The sequence below is a fragment of the Orycteropus afer genome, unplaced genomic scaffold (assembly GCF_000298275.1).
Source record: "Orycteropus afer afer isolate SDZICR_OR568_19922 unplaced genomic scaffold, OryAfe1.0 scaffold00247, whole genome shotgun sequence".
NCBI classification, from domain to species: Eukaryota; Metazoa; Chordata; class Mammalia; order Tubulidentata; family Orycteropodidae; genus Orycteropus; species Orycteropus afer.
The window spans coordinates 4,139,522-4,151,314 of NW_006921834.1; the positions used below are offsets into that span (position 1 = coordinate 4,139,522).

The 11,793-nt window shown below is 48.0% G+C and overlaps 1 protein-coding gene across 1 annotated transcript; it reads left to right on the forward strand.

Annotated features, from left to right (window-relative positions):
* Positions 1-1,281: 1,281 nt before the first annotated feature.
* On the forward strand, positions 1,282-10,478 carry LOC103204367 (keratin, type II cytoskeletal 71). Its single transcript, XM_007949556.2, has 9 exons — positions 1,282-1,728; positions 4,187-4,401; positions 5,125-5,185; positions 5,726-5,821; positions 6,190-6,354; positions 6,506-6,631; positions 8,230-8,450; positions 9,521-9,555; positions 10,279-10,478. The coding sequence occupies exons 1-9, from the start codon at positions 1,282-1,284 to the stop codon at positions 10,476-10,478; spliced, it is 1,566 nt and encodes a 521-aa protein (XP_007947747.1).
* The last annotated feature ends 1,315 nt before the right edge of the window (positions 10,479-11,793 follow it).

Sequence of the window (11,793 nt, forward strand, 5' to 3'; positions counted from 1 at the left end):
GCCCATGTAACTCTCTATGTCTTTCTCATCCTCAATGCCTGTTGCACATTCTTGTGCCATCTTTATGATCTTTGGTTTCTTTGAGCCCATTCTTGTGGTTATTGTGTCATTCAGCTCATCAAGGTTTTCCTTCATTTTCACTGCTCCTCTGCTTTACCAAACAAGGTATTTTTCCTAGTGATCAGTCAGCCTTTCCAATGATGTGTCCAAAGGAAGCAAGATAAAGTCTCATCATCTTTGCTCCTAAGGAGGATTCCAGTAATATGATTCTCATCCTTGAGTTGATCCTATTCTTATTAATAGACATGCATTGGAAGAGACAGAAATGATGAAATGGATCACACAGGAATCTTTCCTTGAAACCTCTAGGACGTGGCAAGTCTCTCTCTTTGTGTCTCTATACCTTCTTCCACTTGAGCCCCAGGATTCCTCAGCCACCTTTCCCAGTGGCATTTTCCTTGTCTCTTCCTCCTTCTCTCCAGCCTTGAGGGGCTGGATGGCTGTGACTTGTTCTTTGCACAGCCCCAGCCTGCCTTATGACAGGAGTTTGAGAGAAGTGAAGGGTGGAGACCCTGTTCCTCAGAGATCTTACAGAAGCACACGGCTCGTGTGCCCATAGTTGGCTCTATTCATGTTCCACACCAGGGAGAAGGTCACTCCATCCCTAATACCCTGACACAGAGCTGCTCTTCTCTGTGGGTTAGTAGAAGAGGCAATCAGTGGGCTATGGCTCCAGAAGGCCTGGAGAAGGGTGAAGGCTTGAATGATCTATTTCCAGGAAGGACACAGCTGCAGTTGGAGCCCCCAGATACCCTGCCCAGTGGCCTTTCCTGTGCAGGGATGTCTATCTACTTCTATCCCACCCCTGTCCCCTAAGCCCCCAAGTAGAGGCCAAGAACCCTGAGAAGATTAATCAGTGTGAGGATGATGAGGTGTCAGTGACATCCCCCTGGAGAGGCTGGGCCTGGGGCAAATTACCCTATAACATCAGGTTAATTAGTTAAGACCCAAATTACATGAGCAAGGCTTGCAAGCCCAGCAATTTGAAAGTTTCATGTTGTTTCAGAGGTGGGGAAGGCTTGATATCTAGCTCAGCATAGAGAAAATGACTTCTTGCTTCCAGGCAAGCCAAACCCACGAATTAAGCTCTTGACTGCCCATCCAAGAACCCGAGTGCCAAGCACATATAAAGGGACCTGTCAGTCCCCACTACAACCAGCAGAACTGTGTAGAATTTCAGCTTCCTCTCTCCTGTGTCTGAGATCCATCTCCACCAACAACATGAGCCGCCAATTCACCTACAAGTCTGGAGCTGCTTCTAAGGGGGGCTTCAGTGGCTGCTCGGCAGTCCTCTCTGGGGGTAGTTCAACCTCCTACCGGGCAGGTGGCAAAGGGCTCAATGGGGGCTTTGGCAGTCGGAGCCTTTATAGCCTGGGTGGCACCCGGAGCATCTCTCTCAACGTGGCCAGTGGCAATGGGAAGAGTGGCAGCTACGGGTTTGGCCGGGGCCGGGCCAGTGGCTTTGCCGGCAGCATGTTTGGCAGTGTGGCCCTGGGGCCCATATGTCCAACTGTGTGCCCACCTGGAGGCATCCATCAGGTCACTGTCAATGAGAGTCTCCTGGAACCCCTCAATGTGGAATTGGACCCCGAGATCCAGAAAGTGCGTGCCCAGGAGAGGGAGCAGATCAAGGCACTGAACAACAAGTTTGCTTCTTTCATTGACAAGGTGGGTCTGCTAGAACCTGGGGGAACCTCTGAACTATCTTCTCTTCTTGGAAAATGAGGTTTTGTTACAGCAGGAGGGATTGAGGCTAGATATGAGGAGATCCAAAAGTAAAAGACTCGCTTCTTACTTTCAAGAGTCAGATTGGTGCCACTGCTAAGCCTGGAAGCCATGCAGTATATGAAGAGAAAGCCGGTGAGAAGGAATCCACTCAAAGTAACTAAGGAGGTTTGCTCTCCTCTCATTGCATGTGGATCTTGGCTATCAGTCAGTTAACCAGTGGATCCAGAGCACCAGTGGGTGGTCATTACAAGCCCTCTGGACTCACAGATATCTCAGCTACGGCTATGGGAATTTTTCATATGTTAAGGGTTCTCTCAAAAGGCAGAGTAGTGTAGTTTTAAGGAACTCTCTGGAGTTCTCTGAAGTCAGACCTGGCTTTAGTCCTTCTCCTATCATCTGCCATCTATGTGGCTTTGGATAAGTTTCTTATCCTTTTATGCTTCCATTTCCTCATCCTTAACGTGCCTATTGGGGTTGTTGTCAGGTTTTAAAAATAAAAGGCATGTGAAGATGTTGGCCCGGTGTACCACACTAAGTACTCCAAAATGGTGGCTATTGCTACAGTCATTTTTATCTCAGGAGGCCTGGGGAGAGGTGCCGAGAAGGGGAAGAATCAAAGCACTAGAAGAGAGCCAAGGGATCATCAAATCCAGACAGGGCCCTGACTTTTGAGAAATTATTACACCCATTTTACAGATGAGTCAACAAAGAAATGGAGGTAAATGCCATGTCCAAGGTCATCTGAGAGGAAAGGAGAAGGTGAGGTTGGACCTTTAGCTACCAGCCTCCAGACCCAGGACTAGAGACTATAGGGCTATGTTGCAGTCAAATACTGAGGACAAGTCAATCCAGGACAAAGGCTATGGTTGAGAGAGTCACATGGCTATCACAGCTTAGCCTTTCCTTACAACTCTAGACTTCCTGTTGGAGGTTTCCTTGCTGCTCTCTGATCAGCCTCAGGAGCTCCAAACCTCTCTGTGGCTTCTTACTCTTCTAAATCGTTTTATATATGGATGATCAAGGCATTCTGAAGATTGGATTCTGGGGAACAAAAATGGACTGGTCCTTGGATGAGCTGGTCAAATCCTATTAAGGGGTGAAGTCTAGAGACATGGAAAGAAAGATGAACATGAAGACAGGTATCTTTTGTTGGCAAAGGTGGCTGCCCAGGGATAGAAGGCAATAGGCTCAAATGCCTGAATAGTTTCCAAATAATTTCAATTTCCTGAGTAAAATCTCTTGACTTCTGACAGCCAGAGAAAATGGGAAAATGTTATGAGCAATACAGATGTGTCCAATAGTCCAAATATGTGTTGTGGTACCTAGATTGTAGGGTTTACTCTGTGGTTGCAAAACAACGCACTGCCGTGGAGTTGGGTCCAACTCATTGTGATCTCTCCTTGGGTTTCCAAGGAGGTATCTCTACGGGAGTATATTGCCCAATCTTCCTTCTGAGGAGTGGTTGGTGGGTTTGAACCTCCAGCCTTCTGCTTAGCAGTCAAATGCCTTAGGCACTATGCCACCAGAGCTCCTTGGTTAGTGTTCAGTCTTATGGATATATATGAAAAAGTTAGGACTTGTTAAACCAAACCAAATATTGAATGATCTACTAGAGACAGCTGTTGGTAAATAACCACACAGCCACAGTAAATTTCAGGTAATTTTCCCCTGGTCTATGTTTCTGATTTCAGGGAACACAGCTTTATTTAAATTGAAGCTATGCTCATGCCGATTAAGAAAAGTCATATATTGAAAACAGTGGCGCCCAAAGCAAACTAGAAAGACTGTGCAGACCAGCCCCATCTTGTCAGGTTCCTGGCTCTGTGAGGGCTGCGATGGAAAGGGGCCTGCAATCTGTCCACCTTGTGCTAAATGCCATGCTTGCTCCAGGGAAGATGACTCTGATAAGAGAGACTTAGGGGAGAGGGTAGAAGCTAGGATTGAGGATAGAATTGGGGCTTAATGCAGGGATTTAAATACCCAGAAGCCCTCATTTAGCTTTGGCATATTATAAAATAAAGAGCAGATTCCCATTTTCAGAATGGTCAATCTTTCCAACAAGATGGACCTGGTCTGATTTCTGTCCTGGTATTTTCAGGTACTCCCATGCCCTGAGATGGCTTGGCCACGGTGGGTTCTAGGTGACTGAGTGCACATGTTTGGGTTCAGTCTGGGCTCCACTACTCAGTAAACTGTTGGACCTACCTTGTAAGGTTGCTAAACTTCCCTGTGCCTCAGTTTCCTCACCATCAAGTAGAGGTAGTGATTCATCCACCTTATGCAGCTGTGGTGTGGACAAAGGAGACAATGCAGGTGAAGTACTTCACACAGTCCCCTGTGGGTGGAAGCTGTGACAATGTCCTTGGGGACTCAACATTTTCTGGGCTTTCGGTTTCAGGTGCGGTTCCTGGAGCAGCAGAACCAGGTGCTGGAGACCAAGTGGGAGCTGCTGCAGCAGCTGGACTTGAACAACTGCAAGAACAACCTGGAGCCCATCCTTGAGGGCTATATCAGCAACCTGCGGAAGCAGCTGGAGACTCTGTCTGGGGACAGAGTGCGGCTGGACTCAGAGCTGAGGAACGTGCGGGATGTGGTGGAGGACTACAAGAAGAGGTGAGTGAGGAGGAGACTTCCTGCAATTGGACAAGTGCACGTGGCTCTCTGAGTTCATCCTGCAGGGGCTGGCTCTTTGGTGCCTGGGCGGATGCCCCAGTTTCTGAAGTAGGAGTTGGAACTTTTTGGAGGTGGAAGGCAGTGTCTTGGGTCACACCAAGAACAGTGGCCACAAAAAACCTCTGGAAATGGCTCCCTGCTCCTGCAGCCTCTGGTGTGGCACTTAGAAAAATGTCCAGTCATTTCGGCAGTGGTCAGAGAGTTATCTCCTGACTCTGAGGGGAGGGAACCTTGGGAGAACCTCTCACATTCTTCCAGCATGTCCATGTCCTCTTTGATAAAATGGGAGTAAGTACATCTACATCCCAGAAGTACAGTGAGGAGCAGCTACAGAAATACATGTGGGAACACTTTGCAAATTATAAGGTTTTATTCAAATTTTGGGGTAGCAGCTTGCTTCTTCCTTCCTTCAAGATTTCCCACAAGACAATCACCCCACATACTCCTTCCTTTTCTTCCAATCCAGAACTTTAATAATCTCCTTCTTACAAACTTAGTTGCCATGTCACTTCCTCCAGGAAGCCCTCCTTGCCTAGCTGGCCCTTCTGGTCCCTCAGCATCTCTGCCTTTTGTCTGACACACCACTTCTCCCTCAGGGTCTTCCCTGGGCAAGTGAGGGCTCTCTGTAAGGTATCGCCTGACCTAGCCCTGGCATTCCCATAGGTACGAGGAGGAAATCAACAAGCGAACGGCTGCGGAGAACGAGTTTGTGCTGCTCAAGAAGGTGAGAGGGATAGCAGGCCATGGTCCCCATGGAGTGGCCTAGGACCACAACACAGTGAGCCTGCCAATGTGCATCACTATCGGCCAGAAAATAGATTCAGAAAGAGTGAGGTGAAAGGCAGAGAAAAGCCAAAATGAAGGCTTTCATTAGAAAATAATAATAATAAAACCAGGATGATGGTGAGAGGATCCTTACTGAAGGTTTTCATGTGGGCATGGGTTATCCATAAAGAAGCACAGAGAGGCTCCTTCTCTGGCAGGGATGGCACAAAGGGGCTCCCAGTGCAGCCAGAAGGATCTGGCTCAGACAACAGAGGGATAGCTGACAGCTGGCCTACCTGAGAGGACCAATCACCCCAGCAGAGGGAACAGATCCTTGGGATGGGGTGGGCTGGGCCTTTTGTTACCTCATCTTTCCTATGTACCACACAAAGAGATGAGGGCTGGCTATACTGCCCAATAGGACACCCGGTCTGGGTGGGGCTCACCTTCTTGGGCTGATGCACTGGCATGACTAGTGGGTGGTTTGGTTATCTTTTAGGATGTGGATGCGGCATATGCCAATAAAGTGGAACTGCAGGCCAAGGTGGACTCCATGGACCAAGACATCAAGTTCCTCAAGTGTCTCTTTGATGCTGTAAGTCTGTCTCTCCACTCCAACCTTCTAAAGGTAGCCAGTAGATGTAACTCCATTCTAGGGACTGAGAGAGATCCAGAGAAGGGAGGGCCCCCAAGTTAGCCATTTGGCTATCATTTAAGTCCTAAAAGGCTTCAGAATCTCCACCCTTTGGATAGGAGGAAACAAGTCAAGACTCTGTCTCCATAGCAGTGGGAATCTGTCTGGAGCTTGGCAGTGACCTTTCTTTGTTCAGAGTGGCAATAGCCTTGGATTTTGAGCCTTTAAGTTAGCACCACTGAACTTTGTTCACCTTGCTTTGGATAGGTTGCCCAATGCTAGCCTCAGACAGTAGTTAAGCCCCAAGACCATTTGTGTGTCTCCTGTAGGAGATCACTCAGATCCAGTCACACATCAGCGACATGTCTGTTATCCTGTCCATGGACAACAACCGCAACCTGAACCTGGACAGTATCATCGATGAGATCCGCAGTCAGTATGAGGACATTGCCCTGAAGAGCAAGGCTGAGGCTGAAGCCCTGTATCAGACCAAGGTGAGCTGAGCTGAGGTTTGGCTAGAGATGGTGGTGCCTGCAAGGCTGAAGACTGAGCCTTATCATCCCCAGAGCAGAGGACACATCTACTCACATGTCCAGTATGCCCTGGCCCCCAAGATTTCACCAACCCTGTGATTTGTGATCCCAGTTCCAGGAACTGCAGCTGGCAGCTGGCCAGCATGGGGACGACCTCAAAAACACCAAGAATGAAATCACAGAGCTCACCCGACTCATCCAGAGGATCCGCTCAGAGATTGAGAACGTGAAGAAGCAGGTAAGGGGCCTGGCTGCCCATGGCCAGGGCCAGGTGAGCTTGAGTGCAGGAATGAGTGAATTGGCCAAAGAAGCCAGCCTTTCCAATCTCACCCATGAAAAGAAATAAGGCCAGTGAAGTCACTGCCTCAAACAGATTGTGCAGAACACCTTGGAGCCATCCTGTCTCTTACTGAGCCCCTCAAACCTCTGCTTTGAAACCCCCTTCCCCTAGGGAATCTTCTATCATGTCCCAGGCTGGGTTAGGACCCTTTCCTCTGCCCTCCTCTGCTCTCCTGGCACCTGTGCTTGCCCTGTACTTGTTTGTCATACTTTTTGAAATTGCCTGACACCAGCCCCTTCTTCCAACTAGATCAAAAGGTCTTTGGAGGCAAAGAGCTGGTTGCTTTGGTAACCCTTGCTTTTCCAGCATCTATCACAGTACCTTGTACATAATAGAAGTGTAATAATATCTGTTGATTTGATGACTGAGAGGGAGAAATAAGCTCAGGGAATGTCCATTAAAGTGCCTTTGATAAATATGTATGAAGGACTTCCCAGGACCCTTCCCAGGAATACAGGATGAAGCTTCAGCTTTAAGGAGGTGTGGAGTTAAGATGTATTTATATAATAACAATAGCAGCAACTCTATCATTTCATCACATTTAACCTTTACAATGACCCTGTGAGGCAAGAGTTATCATCCCATTGCTACAGTTGAGAAAACTGACACTCAAAGAGGTTCAGTATGTGACACTGTTTGTAAATGGCAGATCTGTGATCTGAAACAAGATCTGACTCATTGTCCAGTGATCTTTCCACTATCCTCTCAAATTAGGCACTTAGTATGTGTGTGACCTTGGACAGGCCACTGGGCCTCACTTCACAGGGTGCTGTAAGGACTAAATGAGCTGAAACACATAAAGCACTGAGTATAGTGCTAGGTATACAGTAAGTGCTTGGTAAATAATAGCTACCCTGGGGGACAGCCTTCATTGTACCCTTGTCTGTGGTCTCCTGCATCTGATTAGCTGTCATTGTTGCACCTACCACCAAAAACCAAAATAACCAAACTCAGTGCCGTCAAGTCTATCCTGACTCATAGCAACCCCTCCTTGGGTTTCCGAGACAGTATCTCTACAGAAGTAGATTGCCCAGTCTTCCTTCTGAGGAGTAGCTGGTGTTTGAACCTCCAGCCTTCTGCTTAGCAGTCAAATGCCTTAGGCACTAAGCCACCACCTAACACACCATATTACAATGACCTCTCCTCCCAAACTTTAAAATTTGGAAAGCAGAAAGCCAATCTTACTCTTATTCATTTTGTATCCTACTCAGCACAGTGTTGCTGAATAGATGTCTTTGCACTCAACTGAAGTGCTGAATTGCCTATCATCTCAGGGGAGCAAGAATATGCTATTTCCCATCATCACTAACATCTGAACACAAAAGAGAGGAGATAGAGCTAAGGAAGAACATTCCAATGGTAGAACAGAGCACGGTGGTACAATGGGTGCAGGTGGGCATCTCTGCCTCGGAATCTTAAAGAACAAGAGAGATTTTGATGCAGGTCACTCTAATGACTCCTTTTGGTTTTCTCACTTCTCCAATTCTCTCCTTTAGGCTTCCAATCTGGAAACAGCTATTGCTGATGCTGAGCAGCGAGGGGACAATGCTTTGAAGGATGCCCGGGCCAAGCTGGATGAGCTGGAGGCCGCCCTGCACCAGGCCAAGGAAGAGCTGGCCCGGATGCTGCGTGAGTACCAGGAGCTGATGAGCCTGAAACTGGCCCTGGACATGGAGATCGCCACCTACCGCAAGCTGCTGGAGAGTGAGGAGTGCAGGTGAGAGTGGGGTGTGGTGCTGTGGCAGGAAGGCTCCAAGGGTTTGAGAAGAACCAAAGGCCAAAGCCCAACACATCCTAATGCAGAGGAGATGAGTTCTTGGGGTGTGAGGAAGGTGGTTGGTGATAGGAATAGTGCTAGTAAGAAGCAGTATCTATCAAAGAGTCCTTGGGTGATGCAAAGGGTTAACATGCTCAGTTGCTAACCAGAGGATGGAGGTTCAAGGCCACCCATGTGTGCCTTGAAAGTGATCTACTTCCCAAAAGTCAGCCATTGAAAACTCTATGGAGCCCAGTTCTACTCTGACACATAGTAGTCACCATCAGTTGAAATAACTCTATGGCAAATGTTTTTTTGTTTTTATTAAGGCTTGAGCGCTTATTTCACACCAGGTGCTGTGTTAACTACTTTATGTAGATTGGTTCATGTAATCCTCACAACTTCCCTAGATGCACTTGGGAACACTCTGTTGCTGTTATTTGCCATCGAGTCGGTCCCGACTCCTAGCGACCCCTCCTTGGGTTTCTGAGGCAGTTATCACTACGGAAGTAGGATTGCCCAACCTTCCTCCCGAAGAGTGGCTGGTGGGTTTGAACCGCCAGCCTCCTGGTTAGCAGTCAAGTGCCTTAGGCACTATGCTACCACCTCCTAAAAACAAAAACAAGAACAAAACCCATTACTATATTAGATCTTCTCCTTCCATTTTCTTTACCCATCCAGGTTCAATATGAGCTCATCAGGGATGGCCTGGGGCAGCCACTCCAGGTTCCCCAATGTTCTAGGGAAAGGGATGGTCTTGGTGTGTGGGCCATACACCTGGAGAGTGTGCACATTACATTTCATGCAAACTGTTCTTGGACTTTGGTTGTGGTCTGGTTTTTATAAAGATTCAGGGTTGCCCTTGAAATGTCTTAGGTTCTTCTTGTATTAAAGAGCCCTGGAGTTCAGATCCCCACATCAGGCTGTGGGGTCACTAGCTCTGATAATTTCCCTCTAGATAGCATTCAAGCAGAAGAAACTGTGTGGGTCCAGTGACTGCTCTCTCTTATTTTTACTTTTCTCCTTAACAGAATGTCAGGAGAATTTCCCTCCCCTGTCAGCATCTGTAAGTACTATGTTCTTTGTCCTAAAATTATAGAATCTGGGGACTAGTCACACTTTGTATGTGTATAAGAGGAATCTAAGAACCAGAGAGGGAAAAGCCTTGCCTAATATCACACAGCAACCACATGGCAGAGGCATGCTCAGAAATCAGGTCTCCAGACAGACCAGGGCCCTTTCCTTTTTATCACTCTGTCTCTAGGGGATAGAAGCTAAGGAAAGCTATTGCCATAGGGGATTGGGACACAAAAGACATATGGCAAGAAAATGATTTATGGACCTGTGTGAGGCAAGAGGAGATTGGGTTTGTGATTTGTGATCGGATCTGGGCTGGGGAATCAAAGAGGCTAGAGAAATCAAAGAAAGGGGAACTTAGAGATCAAGCCAACAGTATTGGAACTCTGGGCTCAGCCAAGAGGCTAATAGAAGGGCAGGGGTGAGTGTCCAAAAATACAGGTGGGTATGTTGGTAGCTGGTCTGATGAAACAAATCTTTGAGATTAAATAGAACAAAAATGAGTCAGATTGGGTACAAACTGATTGAGCCAAGGGTAGGATATGGGGGGGGGGGAGTGGTCATAGCGGTCTTTACTCAGCAGGGGGTGGTGAACAGAGCTCCTACTCACCCAGTGCTCTGGCAGTTGCCCTATCTGTCCTGGGAATGGGAGGCCTCCTCTGGGCCAGCCACCTCTGGCTATGTGGGCACTGACTCAGGTTCTCTCCCACAGCCATCATCAGCAGCACCAGTGGGGGCTTCCGGCCCAGCTCAGTCAGCGGCGGCTACGTGGCCAACAGCAGCAGCTGCATCTCTGGAGTGTGCAGTGTCCGTGGTGGGGAGGGCAGGAGCCGCGGCAGTGCCAGTGATTACAAGGATACCCTGGGCAAGGGCTCCAGCCTGAGTGTCCCCTCCAAGAAAGCCAGCCGGTAGAGGGGGCCGCAAACCTTCCTGCCATGCCAGTGACCCCACTCTGGGCCTCACATTGCCCTCTCAGCCCACTGTCAGAACTGTCTGCACTCTGTCTGGACCCTGCCAGTCCTGCTCTTGTATATCTGGCTGTGGCCACTGCACTTCTCCCTGTGTCTCCTGAACCTGGAAAAGGCTAGATGACTCAGCTTGTGAAATGCTTCCTGCAAATTCCCTGCATTCCTCTCCTTGATTGCAGTTGCCCAGCCACACCACTGTACAGTTTAGGGTCCTTTTCTTCACTCTCCTGCATCTAAAAGCAGAAGAGAGGAGACACCTTTCTCTTCTCTCTTGTTCTTAAAGGTCCTCCCTTGTTGCATTCTCAATAAACAGCATGATTGGATAGTTTGGTCTCTGAGTATTTAAAGTATGTGCGTCCACCTCAATTCAAATGCTCATGTGAGCATGAACCACATGCACACAGACACACACAGCACACACATGAACATTAACATACAGCACACACACACGGAGACTCATGTATAACAAACATGAACACGCATACATGAACGCTCACACGTAGCATAAACACAGAGACACACACATACATTACTGAGTAGTGCCTGTGCCGCCTGTATTTCTGGGTTAATTTTCTCTGCATATTGGAAAAAGAAGAGATGTTAAGAACATTAATGGCAGTGGGAGTGCGGTATCAGGCATGCAGGAAGATGATAGGTGGCAGGTCTCAAGGCGGAGGGAAGTGTGGAGCCGAGTTTGGGAAGAGGGGAGGAGGAGGAGAGACAAGAAGGAAAAAGTATGGAAAGGGTGTATGTGTAACTTAGTTTGTAACTTTCAGCAAAAATATGAACAGTGTCCATGACAGAAACGATCATGTTCTTGACAGAGCCTGGGCCTCTTTCTGTGAGGAAGTAGGAGCTCAGTAGAGGGGCATCTGAATGTGTCCACCCTTTTCTTCCTGCTTGAGGCCTGGCCTAATGAGCAGCCGGAGTTGAGAACTGCTGGCCTGGAGTGTGATCGTAGAAGTAGGGCTTCAAAATGGTTCAGCCTGGTTCAGTCATGGAAGAAGAAACAGCAAAGGAATGGACTTGAATTTTAAAATGTAGGTAACCAGGACACTAAAAATTAAGCATAGAATATTAGGAAACAAGGGCAGCATGTGTGTTGCACAGCAGCCCAAACTTTGGACTGACTAAGTCAAAAACAGTGGTGCTGGGCTCAAAGATGGGAGGTAATGGTGCCACTTTGATCGTGTGTCATTCTCCAAAGTCCTGGCGATAATCCAATGTTGTGCATCAGGCTCCCGAGAGGACTCACTACT

Coding starts and splice junctions, on each gene's coding strand:
- LOC103204367 (XM_007949556.2), top strand. CDS start 1,282: ATGAGCCGCCAATTCACCTACAAGTCTGGAGCTGCTTCTAAGGGGGGC. Junction 1,729..4,186: donor TTGCTTCTTTCATTGACAAG/GTGGGTCTGCTA, acceptor TTTCGGTTTCAG/GTGCGGTTCCTGGAGCAGCA. Junction 6,355..6,505: donor AAGCCCTGTATCAGACCAAG/GTGAGCTGAGCT, acceptor TTGTGATCCCAG/TTCCAGGAACTGCAGCTGGC.